We start from the raw sequence: 20,358 nt of genomic DNA, 5'->3' as shown, positions 1-20,358 counted from the left end.
CAGGGCCGTTGATCAGCGGCAGTGGTTCGTTCAAACTCGGGAAAAGCTGATCAATGATTCTTCCTGGCGAGTCACGTGACGTGTCACAGCTTGACATGAGAGGCTGGCATCCAATTGGACCTATGATTGATGAATGATTGCGCAAAGGGAACTGACATGTTGCAGTAGGTGTGATATCTTAGGGTATAGACCTCACGTTGAACTCGGGCGCTCAGCTCACGAACTTGCTCGTATTTTAGAGTGAACTATTATGCAATGTACTACAAAAGAGAAGTTCGAATCACATGAAAATGCATATGTCCCCTAGTGAAAGTCAAATTCCATGTGGCTAACTAATGTTCGTCACCCCTTATCGGCTTATTCAATTTAGTCGAGTACTGGACTTGAATCGAGCCCTGGGAACGATGCGGAAGGGCGCGCTGGATCTTGGCCTAAGAGCAATTGTCCTGTTTCATCCTGCAGACCTTTTTATCCTCCTCTAATGTCCACCTGCTGCTAGACGAGGCTGTGCCTGATAACCAAGTCTTGAGCGGTGTTGTTGGCCGATGAGAATAGGGCTGGCATGAACCGGTCTTTAAAATGATGTGCGTCTTGGTGGCCTTTTCAATCTCAGTTTGCTTGTCCCGACCCTGAACGATTGCAATATTACTACCAGCATGCTCTTTCCCGCTTATGGTCCGTGGTTTTATTTTCAAAGTGATCCGATACTTCTTTGGCGCGGACGGAGACACGATGTCATCAGTGGGCTCAGACTGGTGAGCCGTTGTAATGAACTTGATTCGGCGCTTCTTCCCTTCTGATATAACTGGGCTTGGAGTTGCTGAGCCAGTGTCGGTGTCGGTCGTTGCATAAGGAGTGGGCAGACGTGACACGCCGCATGAAGAGCTGTCACCTACCGGATTTGTGTCCATTGCTATCGCATCTGTAGGAAGGCGTCGTCCATCACCCTGTTGTGCATCATAGACAAAGGTTTTCATAGTAGGTGGCCCTATATCGGGCGTCAAGTTGTCCGAAGAGCAGCCTCCTAATAGAGCCAATGATGATTTCGCAGTTGAAGCCAGATCAAGATTCGCTATCGAAGATATAGCAGAGCTGCTAAGGCGTAGATTTGGTGTTTCCAATAAGCATCTGTTATTGACAGTTGTGTCAATAGCATCCACTTCGTTCTTAGTGGATTTAACAATCTCCAGAGGTCCGTTGAAAGTCAAATCAGTTCCGGATACTTCTGGCGAACTCGATGTGAGTCGAACCAACTTTGACATGCAATTGTGTGACATATCCACCGGGGAGGGGCCAGCATGCTTGCGCTTCTTAGCAAGTTGATATCCATGGGCATCGTGCAGATGATGATAGCATGCTTCACTGCTCTTGCCGATAAAATTGCAGTCAGGACATGACCATGGCCACCTATGCTCTTCTTCCATGTGGCATATGGCGTCAGAGTCCCGTGCCCAGTATCTCATCCTTGTAGCTGGTGTGCGATACTTTATCTGCCTGCAAATCAGGCAGAAGGCGGGGCGGATCAAGGTGTGCCGGAAGGTGATAGAACTATAATGTTTCAGTGACTGTGTAAGATGGTTCTCGCAATGGTGTCCCCACTTGTCACCAGTCAAGAACAGATTGCAGAAATAGCAGAACCGGAGCGTTAAGAGCTGAACCTTACGTTTCTCGGCCTCCGCCCTTTTCCGGCAGCGATGGATATGCTTGCACTAAGCTCGCCGATCGGTGATACTATAAGTTGTGTTAGAGTTGCTTGATGTTTTGTAGAATGAATACCCTTACCTTTGTATCTCTTTTGAGCAATAGGGATATTTTCCATCCTGAGGTTCCTCTCCGGGTCGATAATAAACAGTCGGTGCAGCTAGCAACGACAGCATGTCTTCCATTGCATCGAGTCTGTCTTGTTGGCTCGCAGGCGAAGTTCTTGTCATCTTCTGGGCTAGCCGAGCCATCTCAGGCCTGAGTTCGTGTATAGGATCATCCAGGTCCGGGTTCGGTAATTCGGCTTGGCGACCATTGAACAACTTGTGGCGCTTGAGACTCGCTGAAAATTCTCGCCGATGCTCTTCTAACATGATTTTCTGAAGTCTATCTACGGTTTTCTGTCGTTTTTGCATTGCCTCTTTTCGAGTTTTCTTGTCGGAAGTCTGCGTTATCTTCCGGTCCCATTCCAAGACTGCAGGATTGCGACTAATTTCGTCTTTCAGTGCAGCAGGAAGTTGGGTTGGCAGACCCTCATGTCGGAATTGAGCAAGGCCCTGAAAGTATTCAACAGCCCTGTGGTCCGGTTTCTCGCGTAGGAAGGCTGATAAGCCATCACAGGACGATGTGTCTGCGGTATAGCTTTGGCCAAAAACCGCTTTGTCGGCTTGTGTCAGATGTTGGGATCTCTCTACCTCAGTATATAGACCTGGGCATGTTAACAAGTATTTCTTCGCCCATAAAGAAGAAGAGGCTCACCATCGAGTTGTTTGCCGAGCTCTCGGCGGATCATGTGTATCGAACCAGGCAGAAAGAGATATCCTGGTATCGAAATATACCCGGCTTGCATCAAAAACGTCTTAAACATTTCGATGAACGAGTCCTGATTCATCGGCTTCGTATCATGGACTTCTCCTTGTTGATCTACGCTCCGGCAGATAGGGAGATCGCGACACTGTTTGCTCCACTCCACGTGTCCCTCACCACCGTTCTCCATCATCCGAGTCAGGTCCTCGCGGTTTAGGGCACCATCAACCACGGCGAGCATGAGAATTATAGACACAGAATCATAGCGGAGAACAGGATGTTGCCTGCAAGTGTTGCCAAAGCTGCCGATTGTTAGTCTTGTTCCAGTTGGTATAGCGGAATGCTTACGCTCTCAAGTCAGGGTCCTTATTGTTTTTGACATGACGTTGTGCAAGCTTGTAAAAGAACTGTGGCCAGCCCTGATGCGGACTCAATACCAGGTGAATGTCCTACAATTGATTAATAAGAATAAATCGTGCTTGTTGTGATCTGTTCACCTTGTATGGCACGCCATGTTTCAGGAGCGCGCCGCGCCTAGCCCCTGCATCGCAAAACCAGAGAAGTTGAAGGTGAAACTGGAGTCGGTTTCTATCATAGATGTGTCTGGTATCTTGACCACTCCATACCTGGTCGATGAGTCGATCTAGATCCCCTGACTGGAAGTTGAACTTGGGTTTTTGTAAATTGTGACAATACGGTTTGCCCTCGCTTGTTTCTTCGTATGGCAAGTCATCTTTTAACCACTGCGTTCCGTTAGTTTCTGAAGCACTCGCCGGTCCAGGATCCTTACCTGGTTGATCTCTGCTGTCTCCTCCTCGCTGAGTTGTTGCCCTGTTCGCCGCAGGAATCCTGACTTCCATACCTTCGCTTTTCCTCGAAGGGTTACGACTGTAGGGCGATTTGTCTTTGAGCTGTCCGGGAGTGTTAAGCGACCACTGGATTGGAGTGCAAAAAATCTCCAGAAGTCTTTCAGTTCCTCGAGTTTTGGCAACGGTACCCCTTGGCTCAGAAATGTTGTGTCGCATTGTTCAAGGGGCACACCGGTGGCGTTCGAGCACCACCTTTGCAAGTCAGTCAGATCACCATAGATGGGCTGCGCTGATACTTACGCCAGATATACGTTAAGCATCTGGTTCTGTGCTGCCAGTGTCTTCTTATTAAAGCGTGTGCGGCCTCGCTCCTTATTACGCTCAGCGAAGTCGCTATATTGGTATCCCGCAGATTTGGCGCGTTGCGCGATAAGCTTGAGATTGTTTGGCTTTGTCATTATTTAGGAGGAGAGTAAGTAAAGGCCACGAGGAAGATAATTCCAAGGCATGGCTGGCATCCATATTTGAAGTGCCGCCGGTTCATCGTAAAGCGCGCCATGGCCGCGTAGGTGTTGTTTTCGTGAATGCGTATTATGATTTCTGGTTTGTGAATGTTGGTTCAAGTTGCATAGCTCACCCTGAAGTCGCGATAGGTGTGGCAGCTCACCTCAGGCATCAACCACAAGCTCTGGCAGGAGGACCCACCATGGGAGAGCCGAATGCGCAAATTCCCCTTAGTCTGAAGGGTATACAAGCCCATGGAGTGATCTGATTGTGGGTGTAGGATATAGCGGTCGTCCAGGCACTCCATGAGTTGCGGGAGTAATTGTTACTCTTCTCAAATTCGGAAGACGCAGGAGACCATACTCAATCGCATCAGCGTCTTTGTTTGTGGCAATCATTTCTTGTTGCTCTTGTGATAATCTGTAGATATGCTTGAATGCTTCTGCTGGGCTGGGTGAATTTTGAAGAGTCTCCTTAGCGTGAACATAACGTCTGTTATAGTATGAGTGTATGTACCAGAGGTTCTCGCGGTAAACGTCAAGATACCACTCAGGAACTCCCGTAACGTCGCCGATGTCATCCTCAAAGTCAGACATGGAGCCACCATCCATGTCGTCTGCGTGGCCGAGACGTGCATCATCATAAATGATTTCTGTGACATCATGTCGATAGATTTCATGATCTATAGCTGCTCTGAACACCTGTATGTCGCTTAAGTTGGCTGAAAGAAATAGGCGGCTGATAAGCGGATGTGCAATATCTTTGAGATAAGTACATGTTTGGCGTAGATTCTTAATATCGGCATTGGGCAGTTCCGATATTACTTGGTTAAGAATCTCGCCTGGAAGGTATTTGAAAGGCCCAGATAGTTCTCGGCTGTGGTCGAGAACGGCCATCTAACTAGAAGATGATGAAGTTGTGAAAATTTAGTTCTAAGATATGAGTAGCTAGTCTGCTTCACACCCACATGGTCGCCGTTAGGGTTGATAAAGTTACTATTCAATGGCCAACTATAATACAATTGGCAATGACATCGTGGGAAGATTGCAAATGCTCAAACAACAAGGGTCTTTCTTGTCTTTCATTCGTTAATAGCAACAAGCAGTATTTAGAAAAATTCATCATTACCAACGCCGTCATTCCTGAACTTGTTCATGCACGTCACATCTTGTTTCATCAAAAGCAGAGTCTGTATATATCCAGCTTGCTTGCCTCCCATCCCGTCATTCAGTTCTCCAGAAAGTCATGTCTCATTCCACAACCAGTCCTTCCAGTACGTGCATGGCCCTTGAGCCTTCGCTTTCGAACCGACTGACTATGGCTTCACACTCGTGCTTCAGCTGCTTCTCAGCCTCTGAAGCGTTGTGATAGATCCACTCCTGCACTGTCATCTGCTTCTCCGGTGATGTCAAAGTCTGGCCCTGCTTAAGATATCTTTCCAGGCCATTCTCCTTATCCGAGTCCTTGAGTGGTGTTCCAAAGACAGTATCCAGATCCAACTCCGTCCATGGAGCAGTGCTACGAAGTCCTGCAATTATGTTGCGTTTGGATGGTGAGAGCTTGGAAGGCGATGTGCGGGTAGGTGTAGTGATGACAGGCGCCAATGCCACTCTCTTGGGGTTGGCACCGGACGTGGGTCTTGATGATGGTGGTTCGTTCTCGGCATCTGAGGCCTGAGGTGATTGAGAAGGGGAGATAGCTGCTTGTCGGGCTGAAGGGGCAGGGGAGATGACTCTTCCAGGGGTTGAAGGCGGGTTGGCCAGATGAGCTGCGCTGGGCGGCGGGGATGATGGCACAGGCGATTGTTGTGCTGACTCCACAGAAGCAGCACGATGAACAGGCTCTTCGGGCGCATAAATCTCGACATCTTCCTGCATGCGATCTTCCACGGGCTGGCTAAATGGCTGGGTTTGTTCTTGGCTAGCCGCGGCTTCCAGTGACTTTCGAGCCTCCAGCGACTTCTTTGATGGACGACCACGACCACGTTTAGGGGGCGCGTCACTCAATTGGCTTACATCTGCGCCGACAGAAGGTCGGGATGCCAATGACACCTTGGAAGGCCTACCACGACCTCGCTTCACGGGTGGTTCTTCAGCGGCTTCAGCGGTGGTTTCTGTTGGGGTTTCTACCAGCTCGATTTCGTTTGCGGAAGCACGAGAGGCGAGAGATGCTTTAGAAGGACGTCCTCGACCTCGCTTGCCAGTGCTCAAGCGAGCTGCTGCTGACTTCTTGACAACAGTATCAGTACTGGCAAGACTGTCTTCGTGGGCTGGTTCATCAGCCAGGGCTTGTGCTTCTGTTTCAGCATCACCTCCCTCGTCCACTTCTGGCGCGGCTTTTGTTTTCTTCGGCTTTGTCTGTTTATATGCCTTTTTAGTGTCGGCTTTTCTCCCTTTCTTTGAAATTTGTAGCTCTTGATGCTCAGCTTCAGGTTCCGCGTCTGACTCTGGTCGCGGCTCTTCTTCTAGCTCTGGTCCCGTGTTGTTGACTTCCATCTCAGCTTGTAGAGCCTTGAGATCATCATCAATTTCGTCCTCATCTGGCTCGATAGGCTCGGGATTTAGCATAGCATAGTCGCGTGAATACTCCTGCTGCTCAGCCTTGGCCAGCGAGGTCTTTGACATGCTCTCTTTCTTTTGGCGTCTCTCGGAATCGGAGTCAAAGGTCAACTCCTCGTCTTCAGTAAGTTGATTCTCCAGGTCCGCTTCCAGCTGTCGCTCAATTTCATCATCGTCCGGGAACGTCCCCGGGGTTGCTTCGTAGCCTGTTGCTACCACCTCTTCCGTGATAGACGCTGTAGAGACATCATGCGACGATTTAGCTGTAGGCTTGCGTGTCGTCTTCTTTTTATTGCCCTTCTTAGGAGTAGGAGCTTCGGCCATATCTGAGTCTTCATCTTGTACTACTGTAGACTCGTTGACAGCACGCATCACGCGCCTCTTGCCTGGTGGAGCATCTGAAACGGCCATGCTCACATCTTCCACCGCTGAGCTGTCACGTTTCCTCCCCCGGGAAAGCTTAGACGGCTCTTCATCTTGTAGCGACACCTCGGCATCCTCGACTGGTGTATCCTTCTTTGCCTTTGTTTTTCGTCCCTTGGCGGTCGTTTTACGTGCTTTTGTTTTCTTTCCGCCTGTTGCAGTGGAGCTCGTTGTCATAACGCTGTCGTCTATAGCAGCTGTTGAGTCAATCATTGAAGGCGCTTCTGAAGCAATGGTCGCAACGGATTGGACAGATAAACGCGACGCTTTGGATGCGCGCGCAGCTTTGGCTTTGCTCGATTTCTTGCTTTGCAGCAGAATGAAGAATGGGCAGTTAGGGGATCGGTTGTAGTGCTCGTCGCTGCGCTGTATTAGTCGTTGCCGTAGGTCAAAGCAAGTTGCGATACTCACAGAGGCTTGTCGGTAGGTTCCCAACCGTCGAGAGCGAGTTGGCAGTAGGTGCAGGTAGCCATATCGTCCGACTCTTCAGTTGGCGTGTACTTCCAACCGGCGTCGACTAGTTGCTTAGTTTTACACTTCCATCCCTTTTTAGTATCGTGGGGCCATCTGCCAGCAAATGTTGCTTTTCGAGCTTCCTTCATGTATGGCTGATCTGGGGCTTGTTGCGCAAAATCTCCCACGTTTGATTCGATCGCGGCGACAACTGCCCAGCCGCATTCGGGAGCATGCGTCAGATGTTCAACAAGGGGGTCGTCGTTGGCTTCCCAGCCGTCAAGGCCCTTGTGGCACAGGAAGCATTGCGCATTATCGGGGTTTTGTGATGTTGGGTTGAAGAAGAGTCCAGCGCGAGCAAGCTACAGGACTGTCAGGTATTATTGGTATCGAGGCAGGTTTTCAACATACGCTATCGGGTGTGATGGTCTTGTGAGGCCAGTTGAGAGCTTTGGTGCCCCGTCCACTCGCTGAAGATCCTCGCTTTTTGGCGTTTTTCTGGAAAGAAGCTAATCGGCTCTCGTATGTAATGAATTGGTCGGTAATATCGTCGAAAGACATGGTTGTAGGTAGGTTGCGCGTGAAAGCGCGGTCAAGGGTAGTAGCTCTTTAATCAAGACGCGATGCGTCGGCAAAAGGTCAAGTTGGAGAAGTCGCAACGAAGCAGAGACCAAGAGAAGAGAATAAATAGAAGAAAATCAAGAAGTGATTGCGCTCATGGCAGGATTCGAATGCCGCTTAACAAATGCAAGTCCACGCGTCGTACCAGCAGGTATCCTACCTTTTACCTTGTGGTATAATTAATGGCGGTGGGAGGTTGTTGTGTGGAAGTAATTCGAGATGCTCGCTTGCTGCGACGGAATCGATCAAGCAAAAGAGGCGGTCGAAGGGTAGGACCTGGCGCGTTTGTTTACTTTGGTGGGTCAGCCAACCCCAGAGACCCAAACATGGATTCTCTTAGTATTAGCCCCAGACAATTTGACAACAAGTACAGATTTTAACGAAAAAGACATCTCGCTTGTTTGTTTACATGGGTTCCTTCGATTTGACCGAGCTGTTATGATCTATTATTAGCAATTGATCTGATCATGATAACCCAGGTGTAGTACACTAGGTAAGTATATTTTACCTTACTAGACAGATATCTACAATTTGCAGAGATGTAAAGCCAATCACAACATCATCTGGTTGTCTGTTTCTCATACCAAACGCGATCTGTACCTGCTCGGCTTAACTCATTCTATAGCTTTCCTGCTGCTTTCAATCCTCGCTCGCCATCCACCAAAATGCACCATCCCTCATGACCTCGCCCACCATCTCCGGCAATCACGGCTTCGAAAGTTCCTGGAGAGTTAGCAAACTTGAGAACAGCATCGTCGAAGCTTCCAGGCTGAAGCCAAATAGACGGGATCCCCTTCTCCTTGGCCTCTTGAAGCACCTGAAGGGTTGCTGCAGGTGGAGTAATGACTGAGAGAGACGTCTCGGTAGGGTTTGGAAGAGCCGTCACATTGGGAACAGTGGCATGGTCCTTGTTCAGCGCATTGATCGTCTGTGAGCCCGGATTTATGGGGGTGACTGGTAGGTCATGGTGAAGATACCAAACAAAGACTACATAAATGAGACGTTGATGAGTGAAACGTGGTTCCATATAAGAATAAACAGGTAGGCCTTACCACGATGACCAAATTTGGCTGGGTTGGAGCTGGCGCCCGCCACTGCGTAAGCAGACGAGGTAAAGAATTTGCGAACAGCAGCCTCGGTTGTCATGTTGAAGCGTTTGTATGTGTTTATGTTGTTTTTGAACTTGAATAAATGTTCTGTGACGTTGCAAGAACATATGCGATTTTGCCGAGGATAAAGGTGCCCATACTGTGGGCGGGGTTTCTATTAAGACGCCATACAGCTGATGACTTATTGAATACCCGGGTTGCGTCACAATGTCTACCTTAGTACCTACCTAGGTAGGTAGTAGGTATACAAGATTTACGAAATCGAACAATTAGACATTACTGATGTAAGTTTCTAAATTTGAGGGTGAACTTCTATTGAAAGGTTGTACAGATACGGCTTTTCTAGTTAACATCTGTTCGGGTTGAAGATGTTTATTACCAAGATATATCTTCAGCCTGAAAGATACAAACTGGGCCGTCCACCGTTGGTTGGCGTTTCTGCATGCCCGGCTCGTCCCGTAAGTCTATTTAAAACTCTTTGTTTGATGTTTGCCATCAAATTGGTAGAATTGACTCTAGGTGGCTTGACAATCCCATGATATGTTGATTTGAGAAAGGGTTTAGGGTAACCATTTTACGACTACGAGCACTTTGGATATCTAACTTAGTACCTATCACAGGATGATCGAGATTGCTCGCTAATAAGCGAGATCTGTGATAAGTGGTATGTCTTAACATCGTTTCAATCGATCTCGGACGGCTGTTGCTTGCCAAAACCCCGGGCTGTTCATCCCAAGGTCATGTCCGTGAAACCCGCTTCATGGGAAGAAATTAAGCGAATTCAAAACATGACGTCGGTAACGACAAGTGCTGTATGCATGGCGGAATATTTGAGCAAAAATGATAGCGCCGTAGTAATGAGCGGTAAGTATATTATGCCTGGAAAGTTGTGCCTGGCCTCATTTTTACAGGTCATAGGCAGAGACTAATCGTAAAGTACTAATGATTGCTAGAACTGCTATGATATTTTGGCTGAAGCATTGTAACATTGGTAACAGTTTAGGTTTGTGCAAAAATATGTAGAAATTGTTTCATGATAGTAGCTGCGGTACATAATTCGCAACGTGTTTAAAAGGGTCTGGCATTATTTACTCCAGTTTCAATAGTTTCACCGCCAAACGGCGTTAGTAAAAGCTGACAGAATAAAGCGGATATATTGGGATGGTTCCATCTGTAAAGTGCTGAGTTTATTTTGCAGGTGGTGACATGGCCCAAGTTGACCCATGGACTGACCCCGTTGCCCCGTCAGTGTCTAGCAAAAGACTCCAGGGAGGCCAGAGCGTGGAGAGGAAGTACGCATGGAATGTAATCTTGGCCCTCTTTTCTATCTTCTTCATCTTTCAACCTCTCAACACCATTTTTCCATTCTCAGAAACCATCATAACGACGTTTTTATCGACTGCTTGTTGCGTTACCAACTCAACCAGCCACAGAACAGAACCACCCCTCCAATAACCTACCTAAAAATGGTGAGCTCCAGTTGCCCCGGACACCCCTTTATTCGGATGCGTAAACAATGCACCCCGCCTTCTGATTCGACGGATTGCCTTTTGCGTTGCCCGAATAGTTGGAAGTTGGCTTTTTGCTTGTCAAATCAGTTCAAGTTCAGTCTTGATTCTCCGCATCTTGCATCTCCTTGAATATCACAAGATTCGCAATCGCAAACTTCACATACCACGCAACTCTCATTATACTCATCATAAGCAATCATGTCTAACAACAAGTTTGAATCGCAGGCTTCTACCAACTACAAGGAGGCTTTTGCCCTGTTCGACAAGCGCGGAAACGGCCGTGTCACTGTTGACAGCCTCGGTGATCTTCTGCGCGCCTGTGGCCAGAACCCTACTCTTGCTGAGATCCAGGACCTCGAGAAGAATGTTGGTGGCGAATGTGAGTAACGAACATGCCTCTGCGACGATAAAACATCAGAGCTCATGCTGACGTTTCCGACACAGTCGACTTCGAGACATTCCAGCGCGTGCTGAACCGCCCCGGTGGCTTCCGCGACCCTGGCGAGCCTGAGGAATACTGCCGCGGTTTCCAAGTGTTTGATAAGGATATGACGGGTTTCATCGGCGTCGGCCAGCTCAAGTACATCTTGACAAACCTGGGCGAGAAGATGACCGACGAGGAGGTCGACGAGCTCCTCAAGGCCGTTGACACCAGCTCAGGCCAGGTCAACTACACTGGTACGTACAACCCCAGAAGAGCAGCAACGGTTCGAGCGGCAACTAACATAACACAAAAACAGACCTTGTGCGAACCATCCTCGCCAACTAAACACTGTAAAGATATGGGCGGGTTAGGTTATGCATCTACGTTGACGGACCGGCGTTTGCTTGTTTGATTATGGATATGGATGGAATCGGCTACGGATACGCCGAAATGATGAATTACACTAGCATGTCTGGATTTTAAGTAGATAATTGGGAGGCGAGTAGGAGTTACGAAATAAAGCTCTATATGTCTCAACTTTTTATATGGTAGAGGCTGCATTTTGGTTGTGGTGGAGTTGTCATGGATCCCGTTGGCAGCTCAAAGCTTCCATGTCTGGGTCACATAGCTTGCCTCAGCTTTGAAATCTCGAAATTGTCCTTTTTTCCCCCAACTGATTGATATTGACAATGATTAACAATGGCTATTATGTCTTTGTTATGGCCTCCATAGTTTATGCATGATTCACCTACCTAATTCTCTTATTAGCCGCTTTGATCATGACACAGCATCCGACTGCCCCGCGATTTCGCTGGCCTGAGCGGGTCCAAGTGGGAGCTCTAAGCTGCACCTCTCAATTAACGCCCCATCTTGTTACATCTACAGTAAACGCCTTCTCAACGCCTTTGACGCCTAGACACGGATCAATCGAACTATCTAGAAAAGACCCCTCTTTTGACTGTAAGTCGCCTCAATTTTGAAACTCGACCGCCTTCAAACCAATCGGCTGACCTTCCAGGTAACATTCACATCATCCAAGCTGGACAAGCGTATTTCACCCAGGCCCCTCCTCCTCCTCCTACTCTCCCTCTTCTTCCTTCTTATCGCTATAACTCTGGCTTCTTCAAGAGCTTCCTCCCGTCTTGTCTCTTTAGCGAATCAAGTCAGATTCCAAGCTACACGAACAATTCTATCAACAAGACAGCTCATGACTAGCACCATGGCTCCCGACAAGTATCGTAACCCTCCCCAGGCGCCGCCTCTGTTCACCGCCACCCCCGAGTCGATTGCTGCCGACACCAAGAAGCTCTGCGATGCTACTAAGGATGCGCTGGACTCTGTTGCTGCCAATGTCACCGCAGACAAGGCCTCTTTCGCCAACGTCCTTGAGCCTATCCTCATAGATGAGAATTTGGCTGCCACTCATCGTCGCATCTTGACCTTCTACCACCATGTTTCCACCAACAAGGAGCTCCGTGATGCTTCTACCGAGTCCGAGAGAGTCTTCAATGACTTCGGTATCGAGTGTAACATGCGAGAGGATATCTTCAACGCCGTGGACGCGGCTTTCGCCAACCGAGCATCCCAGGACCTCACTAAGGAGCAGGCACACGTTCTCGAGAAGGAGAGGAATAAGTACATCCGAAACGGGCTTCGTCTGCCTGCCGGCCCCAAGCGAGACCGATTCAAAGAGATACAGAAGCGCCTGAGCGAGCTCGAGATTCAGGGCCAGACAAACCTCAATGAAGAGAAGGGTGCCATTTGGTTCACTCCCGAGGAGCTCAAGGGAGTTCCCTCTGACGACATTGACGTCGACTCGCTTGAGAAGGGCACTGGTGAGAACGAAGGCAAGGTCAAGCTCTCGTTCAAGTACAACCATTACTTCCCTCTTATCAAGTATGCAATTGATGCCGACACTCGTCGTAAGTATACTGTTGCTGAATCCAACAAGGTATAATTCAATCTATAACCCTCTACGAATCGGAAAGACTGACTGATGTTCCAGGCCAATATAAATGTCCCTATCTTCCAGGAGATCATTACCCTCCGTGACGAAGCTGCACGACTTTTGGGTTACGACAACCATGCAGCCCTGCGCATTGAGGAGAAGATGGCGAAGAGCCCCGCCGCCGTTCGATCTTTCCTCGATGACCTTCGAACCCGACTTTCTGAGGGTGGCGCCAACGAGATCAACGCCCTCAAGGAGTACAAGAAGAACGATTACGAGGAGCGCGGCCTATCATTTGATGACAGCTTCTACATGTGGGACACATCCTTTTACTCCCGAATACAGAAGGAGAAGGAGTACAGTGTTGATGAGGCCAAGATTTCTCAGTACTTCCCTGTCGAATCAACATTTGCCGGCATGCTGAAGATCTTTGAGGAGATCTTCGGATTTGTCTTTGTTGAGCTTACTCCTGAAGAGAGAGCCAGACTGAGCCCCACAGGCAAGGCCGAGGACATTGTGTGGCACGAGGATGTCTTGATTTACAGTGTCTGGGATGACGAGGCCTCAGGCTCAAACTTCAACGGCTACCTGTACCTTGATCTTCACCCTCGTGACAACAAGTATGGCCACAACGCCAACTTCAACCTGGAGCCTGGTTACGTCACTGAGGACGGCAAGAAGCACTACCCTGTTACTGCCCTGGTCTGCAATTTCAGCAAGCCAACTCCCAAGAAGCCATCCCTGCTGAAGCACCATGAGGTTGTGACCCTGTTCCACGAGCTGGGTCATGGTATCCACGACTTGGCTGGTCGCACCCGCTACAGCTACTTCCACGGAACCTCCACAGTGCTCGACTTTGTCGAGGCTCCATCTCAGATGCTCGAGAACTGGTGTTGGACTCCTAGCGTGCTCAAGTCACTTTCTAAGCACTGGGAAACAAAGGAGCAAATTCCCGACGAGCTTATCGAAAAGCTTATTTCTACCAAGCGTCTTAACTCAGCGATCGGCGCACTTGGACAGCTCGTTATTGGCCTGTTTGACATGACTGTGCACACTCCTGAGTCTCACGAGGCTGTTAAGAAGCTCAACGCTGGTCGAACCTGGAACGAGCTTCGACATGAAATTTCCGGTACCAAGGGACCTGAGGATCTTGGAGAGGGACTGTACGTATCTATCAAAAACATTTGATTGACTGAGCTAACTATTTACTAGGGAATGGGGTAACCGACATGCTGGGATCGGCCACTTCATTGGTGGATACGATGCTGGATACTACGGCTACCTCTATTCTGAGGTATTCTCGCTCGATATGTTCCACTCATTCTTCGCCAAGAACCCAATGGACGGTAAGGAAGGTCGACGCTACCGTCATACCGTGCTTGAGAGAGGTGGAAGTATCCCTGAGATGGAATTCTTGAAGGAGTTCCTGGGCCGAGAGCCTAGCTCGGAAGCTTTCTACAAGGAGCTTGGGCTCTCTTCATCTGCTTCTTAGGTCAATTACAGTTAACGAATAGAAGAGAGAATACGATTGACGAATTGAAGAATACGGGAAATTACTCGAGCGTGCTGAAGATCGGAATGTTATTCATGAACCACGTGGTAGTGTCGTACAATGATGACTGCGGATTCTCCCCCCTGGGTCCTGCAGTGATATACGAGAATGGAATCTCGTATGTTGCAGCTACCCGCACGTAGATTCTGTCACCTGCCCCGAGCCTGTAGACTGTCCATGCAATGACCGCACTCTAATGCTTACTGGAAACCGCAAACATGCTGTAGATGAAAGGTTGACTACATGTATTTGTGTAACTCAGAATTATCGTCAAGTCGCCATAGGGATATTCAGGGCTGTAGCAATCGCTTTTATTGACTGATTGAGGATATACACTGGATGATGAATGAGTTGTCCAATGCAACCACCCGCTACCTTGGTGAATAGATCATGTGCAATGCAGGTTTCCATTCGGTGAAGTTCTATCTAGGCAGTTTAGATCGAGTAGTTCGCCCTGTTTGTGACTGGATGTACGGTGACAAAGGGTAACCTTGGGAAATAGACCGAACGGAGGGCAAAGAAGAGAACAGAGTGAATTTGAAAAACGACAAGTAATCTTGGGTTTCAAGATGGAACTCTTACAAGGTGACAAACGACTGCTAATGACGAATACCAAATGGTGGCAAAGAAGTCACTCTTTTGAGGTTTTTGCAAGCTGACGAATTTGGATTCGATGGGTTTATGGTTACATTTATCTGGTGGAGTCTCTACTATGGCCTGATATCTAGGATACTCGGTCAACTTCCTGACCTTGATGAAGCCGGTGTATCTCGTTATCCTGTATTGTCGATAGATTACCAACTACTGGAAGTGAGAGGAACTCCACGCCCCATTAACTAAGAAACTGATAGAAAGTGGCATCATCCCAAATATCTCGAATGCAGTCTGAAAGATCGTGGGGTATAGAGATGGCGCGGAACCGCATCTCCGTTCCCCAGACTCTTGATGTTCTGGATCTGGGTAAGCTTTACAAGCAAGCTGACTCGTGGGAAAGGATTTAGAGAAGCTTCTAATCGGACGATATGAAGTTGTCCTGGCTGAAAAACGGCGTCGGATCTCCGTGAGTATGATTCTCGCGGCCACCCTCATCACTAGTTTGCCTGTCATGTAGCAATGCTACCCAATATGGCTTCATTGCAACTTAGAGAAAATTACATAGTTAGTGCTGTGCTTAGAAGTACCGGAGACTTTACCGGCCGCTACGGCGTTGTGCGGGCTTTAGCCTCCGCGCCACTATCGTGCAGTGTATCAGACCACTCCAACTCGCTTCAGTCTTGAAGTGTGATAGAGGAAGAGGGGGAGAGCCAATAGCGTTAGAGTGTGTAGTCTGTACGGTAGTAAGAGTGGAGGTCCTTGCCATCCGAGACTAACGCGGGGGCTACTATCTATCTTGATTTTGAGATATTAGGATTAGATGGGAATGATGAAGGGTTGATCGATCTGCGGAGAAGACTGGGAACAATTTGGGGCTAACAACTCTCTAATCATGGATGGCTTGCGCGGGGGAACGGGTAGTCTAAAATAGTGATTGCGGGGAAAGATGGGGTAACTTGATGGGGGTTGAATGAGGGTAGATATGATGTTGTTACGATATTAGATTATTACCAGTTAATACAGACAGATAACATGATATCTCTTTGTTACTTTGAGATGACCAAAATGATAGTTGCGCCCTGAATGAAAAAGCTAATTGATGTCTGCGAGTCTCACAATAAGAAGAGCCGAGTATACATCACTGTGATCCACTATTCAAGTCTACCTAGTTAATTACACTCTGTAACTACCCGTGCTGAAATTTACCAACTACATTTCCAAGTGAAGGTCTAATTGCTTTTTCATGCTGTGCCAACAACATTGGCGGCGTGGCTGAAGCGAGAGGGATAAACGACTGGATAAGAGCTATTCCAGACTACATTCCAGAAATGAACAGCCCCAAGCCTCAGTATGCAGGTTCCCTAGCGTCCCGTCACCGTATCTCTCCAACACGTTTTTAGCGGGCTGATGTTCCAGGCGACATGACACTTGATTCCGCTTTGATAGGATCCCCGGTGTTTGCACCGTACGCCTCGGATTTGCCGCCGGACTGGACCGTGCTTGTCATGGTAAGCTAGAGGAAGGGTGTGGTTGATAGGTCAGTAGGCATATCAAATGTGGTAATGCAAGACACCGACAAACAGCGGATCCGATGCCAGCGGCAAGATGGAAAGGATAAAGCTTGTATTTGTTAGCGTGATAAACTAAAAAAGAAAATTAGGCGGGGAGACGAAACAGCGCCAAGGGTTTTGAGATGTGGACAAACAGTCAGAAACAAGTACCCGAGGATCTCTTTAAGGACATGTTTGCGTCTGTGTAAGCTCAAGCGTGCGAGTGCGGAGCCTGGATGAGATAGATGGGATGGGATGACATGACATGATCCGTCACTCAATACACAAGAGTCTCTACTACTACGTATATTGTTATGGCGTTACTTGGCCGTGTACAATCCAACGGTCCTTGATGAAGCACGGTGCACCAGTAGATCAGTATACCTAGTCTAGTACTCGGTGGCCCAAGTAAGAATTGGAGAAAATAGATTTGTTAGTTCTTGGAGAATCGCTAGCCTACGAGGAAGTCTAATAAACGAGAATCCACTAGAATACGACCCTGATAACCAACCAAGAATCAAGCATTTGCATTCTCATCCTGTTTTAACCAAATACCCCTCTCCGACTCTTTCTACTGCGGCTCACACCTCGCACTTGAGCAACATGTCCCAACACTCTCAGAGCGCCATCTCGCGTGGCCGCCCCTCGGATGCACAAAGGAAGCCGTACAGTACTACTCTTGCATGCCATCCTTGACGTTACATAGCCCATCTGCCGGGCTCCATCATGATGCTTTTCTTTCTCAAGTCACTCGCTGCGTTGCAGGACAAGCCGGGGTTCATATAAGACGATGCATGCAAGGATTGTATTCCCCTGCAAAGGTACCCCAAACCCCGCAGTAGCAGCAAAGAATTGGAATAAAATGGAAGAATCTTTCTTTGAACACCGGGATATGGCTGCTGTTGCTTTGCAGCTACAGCATGATCCTGTACACCCCTCCCCACTGAGACATAACAGCTTCGTCCCCCTGGTTAGAGGCAAGAGAGATATGCTCAAAGGATTAATGGGATGTGGTTCGTCGACAACTGAAATGTCATGTCGGCTGCAGTAGCGGACGGACAAGCGGAAGAGAGTTTCTGGTGCAGACTAGGGTGAGGGTTGTAAGTTAAAGTTGAAGCCCAGGTGAGCGTGTTGTGGCTGCATACCTCCTCAACACTCCTATCTTGTGCCTTTTCCTCCACTGCCATTGTTAGTTCTCGAAAATAGTCCTTCTCTTTGTTTCTTGGCATAAAAATGTGGATGTTTAAATTTACGCACGTTGGGGGTGTAGGAGATGATTGAGGCTTTCCTTGAAGCCCTTTTTCCCACCTCAACCAACTATTAAAGGACATGTTCCCCGTCGACTGTGCGAATGAATACAGTAAACCTTCACCCTCAAAGCATATCCAAGAGACTAAGGCTTTGGTTCTCTTTCCGTATACGTTATCGGATCTTCCGTCTCCTCGCCTCGTTCGACACGCAAAGAGGGTTTCGTTTCCCCTGTTGCACCGTCACTCCCGCGCCTAGGGTTTGTTATTGTTGTCTCGCATCTTCGGTTGACGAGATAGACAGTACGCTGCACTTGGTTTTGTCTCATTAGTCTTTTTGAGCCTCTCTTTCTTCCTTCTCAGACTCTTTCCAACTGGCCCTCCCCCCCTCCTTCCTCTTCTGTCTCGGCTCGTTGCTCCATCCTTGTCCTCCACCAGTTCCTTCCTCCCACGTTTTTCTGACTGCCGCTATCCTCAAAAGAGCTGGCCCTACTTCTACCCATTATCATCTTTCTCGTGATCCAGAGATACGAAATCCTGGTTCGGATATCTCAACATGGGCGACTACGATCGAAGGGAGCCCTTCGAAGAGAAGGCCTTGTCCTCCGAGGTTGATCTCGCCGATATTGACCCCGATGCCGGGTTGACCGAGGCCGAGAAGAAAGAGGCTGTGAGTAGCACACATTATGTCAAATATTGAAGATGAGTTACTGACACGGTTTCAGGAGAAGAAGCTACTTCGAAAAATTGATATGCATCTCGTTCCTTGGGTATGACAACCCTGCGCCATACAACAGCGCCAACAAACTAACAATGAACAGCTATGTCTCCTCTACCTCATCTGCTTCCTCGATCGAACCAACATCGGCAATGCAAAAATCGCTGGTCTACTCGATGACGTGCACATGAACAATTCGCAGTTCAACGCAACTTTGACCATATTCTACGTCTCGTATGCCATTTTTGAGCCCCTGGCCAACGTTCTCTTGAAATGGTCCAAGCCTTCGATCTTTATCCCTGCCATCATGTAAGTTCCCATATTAGCAAGATGCTACGGTCACGGGAACTAAATTATAGTACAGGGTTCTCTGGGGAGCATCGATGTTGGGTATGGGGTTTGTCAAGAACTGGGATGGCCTTATGGCTGCTCGATGGTTTCTTGGTGTTACGGAAGCCGGCCTCTTTCCCGGAATCAACTACTACCTATCCTGTTGGTATAAACGATCTGAGTTCGGCGCCCGTGCTGCGTGGTTTTTCTCAGCTGCTGCTCTTGCTGGCTCTTTTGGAGGTCTTTTAGCCGCCGCTATTCAGAAAATGGATGGTGTATCCGGAATTGCTGGCTGGGCCTGGATCTTTATCATCGAAGGACTTCTCACCATCATCATTGGTATCGTCTCTTTCTGGATGGTCCACGACTTTCCTACACAAGCCAAGTTTCTGGACGAAAAGGAGCGAGCTCGTGTTATCTACCGACTCTCTGCCGATAACCAGTCCTCAGCTAAGGACGAAAATTTCAAGATGAAGTACTTTTGGCAGTCAATCACGGACTGGAAGACCTATGTTGGTATGCTTATCTATATGGGTCCTTTGATGCCCCTGTACTCCTTCAGTGTCTTCTTGCCCACCATCATCCAAAACATGGCCTTCACCGATAAGAAGGCAGTTGTCAAAAATCAGCTTCTCAGTGTACCACCCTACGCCGTCGCAGCTGTCGCCACTATTTTTGTTGGCATCTACTCGGACAGGATCAACAAGCGAGGTATCTTCAATTTGTGTGCGGCGCCCGTAGGAATGGCAGGCTTCATCATGCTAATCGCCTCTACGAACCCCGCGGTGCAGTATACTGGGTGTTTTTTGGGTGCTCTCGGTATCTACCCTGTCATCCCAATTACCATCAGCTGGGTCGCCAACAATGTTGAGGGTGTGTACAAGCGAGGTATCACTCTCGGCTTTGTCATAGGATGGGGCAACCTCAACGGTGTGGTGAGCAGCAACGTCTTCATCAACAGCCCTCGTTTCTACGAAGGACATGGCACAGTCCTTGGATACATGTTTGGTGGCATCTTTTGCGGCAGTCTGCTGATGTATGCTTTGCTTGCCCTTGAGAACAAGAAACGGTTGGCTGGTGAACGGGATCACTTGGTAGAGGGAAAATCTGCCGAAGAGATCCACGAGATGGGCGATAAGCGACCCGATTTCATTTACACACTGTAAGAGTATTTACGACTTATCATGTTCAGAGAGGGATGATGCCGATTGGTTGTACATGGGTTTGTACAGGGGTGTAAATTGAACCACGAGTATAAATCAGCCATCAGCTCGATTGATCATGTACAAATAAATGCAAGAATACTGTTTCTTCTGCGTTGATGTCTGTCATTGCTGCCAAGTGAACCAGAGCGCAAGCGTCTGCTTGTGACATTCTTGCACGGAGATGCGGGCCAGTCTCGTGCCTGTTCGTGTTCTGGAAGTAGCTGAGAAGCATCTCATTCCGTAGCCTGATGAAAGGTCAGCCAGCCACATCAACTAACAGGGCGAATATGCTGC

At 48.4% G+C, this 20,358-nt stretch overlaps 7 protein-coding genes across 7 annotated transcripts; 3 read left to right on the top strand and 4 right to left on the bottom strand.

Moving 5' to 3' along the window:
• Positions 1 to 431: 431 nt before the first annotated feature.
• FSST1_011126 (uncharacterized protein) lies at positions 432 to 3,775 on the bottom strand (the record flags this gene model as incomplete). Its single annotated transcript, XM_083234229.1, has 7 exons — positions 432 to 1,548; positions 1,783 to 2,410; positions 2,461 to 2,810; positions 2,857 to 2,957; positions 3,006 to 3,251; positions 3,299 to 3,569; positions 3,618 to 3,775. The coding sequence occupies 7 exons, from the start codon at positions 3,773 to 3,775 to the stop codon at positions 432 to 434; spliced, it is 2,871 nt and encodes a 956-aa protein (XP_083080822.1).
• Positions 3,776 to 4,051: 276 nt separating this feature from the next.
• Positions 4,052 to 4,717, bottom strand: FSST1_011125 (uncharacterized protein; the record flags this gene model as incomplete). Its single annotated transcript, XM_083234228.1, has 1 exon — positions 4,052 to 4,717. One exon carries the CDS (start codon positions 4,715 to 4,717, stop codon positions 4,052 to 4,054), a length of 666 nt encoding a protein of 221 aa, XP_083080821.1.
• Positions 4,718 to 5,071: 354 nt separating this feature from the next.
• On the bottom strand, positions 5,072 to 7,816 carry FSST1_011124 (uncharacterized protein; the record flags this gene model as incomplete). Its single annotated transcript, XM_083234227.1, has 3 exons — positions 5,072 to 7,163; positions 7,214 to 7,617; positions 7,667 to 7,816. 3 exons carry the CDS (start codon positions 7,814 to 7,816, stop codon positions 5,072 to 5,074), a joined length of 2,646 nt encoding a protein of 881 aa, XP_083080820.1.
• A 679-nt stretch (positions 7,817 to 8,495) lies between these two features.
• Positions 8,496 to 9,022, bottom strand: FSST1_011123 (CoA binding domain-containing protein; the record flags this gene model as incomplete). The annotated part of the gene is made up of 2 exons (XM_083234226.1): positions 8,496 to 8,863; positions 8,929 to 9,022. 2 exons carry the CDS (start codon positions 9,020 to 9,022, stop codon positions 8,496 to 8,498), a joined length of 462 nt encoding a protein of 153 aa, XP_083080819.1.
• A 1,672-nt stretch (positions 9,023 to 10,694) lies between these two features.
• Positions 10,695 to 11,265, top strand: FSST1_011122 (uncharacterized protein; the record flags this gene model as incomplete). The annotated part of the gene is made up of 3 exons (XM_083234225.1): positions 10,695 to 10,875; positions 10,941 to 11,174; positions 11,237 to 11,265. 3 exons carry the CDS (start codon positions 10,695 to 10,697, stop codon positions 11,263 to 11,265), a joined length of 444 nt encoding a protein of 147 aa, XP_083080818.1.
• Positions 11,266 to 12,139: 874 nt separating this feature from the next.
• Positions 12,140 to 14,360, top strand: FSST1_011121 (metalloendopeptidase; the record flags this gene model as incomplete). The annotated part of the gene is made up of 3 exons (XM_083234223.1): positions 12,140 to 12,871; positions 12,926 to 14,031; positions 14,081 to 14,360. 3 exons carry the CDS (start codon positions 12,140 to 12,142, stop codon positions 14,358 to 14,360), a joined length of 2,118 nt encoding a protein of 705 aa, XP_083080817.1.
• Positions 14,361 to 18,367: 4,007 nt separating this feature from the next.
• FSST1_011120 (major facilitator superfamily domain-containing protein) lies at positions 18,368 to 20,025 on the top strand (the record flags this gene model as incomplete). Its single annotated transcript, XM_083234222.1, has 4 exons — positions 18,368 to 18,481; positions 18,537 to 18,581; positions 18,633 to 18,838; positions 18,894 to 20,025. The coding sequence occupies 4 exons, from the start codon at positions 18,368 to 18,370 to the stop codon at positions 20,023 to 20,025; spliced, it is 1,497 nt and encodes a 498-aa protein (XP_083080816.1).
• Between the last annotated feature and the right edge of the window lie 333 nt (positions 20,026 to 20,358).

The sequence above is a fragment of the Fusarium sambucinum genome, chromosome III, assembly GCF_050947815.1.
Source record: "Fusarium sambucinum isolate potato_lamoka chromosome III, whole genome shotgun sequence".
Classification (NCBI taxonomy): Eukaryota; Fungi; Ascomycota; class Sordariomycetes; order Hypocreales; family Nectriaceae; genus Fusarium; species Fusarium sambucinum.
The sequence above is the reverse complement of the archived record's forward strand: the minus strand, read 5'-3'. Positions and strand labels throughout refer to the sequence as shown.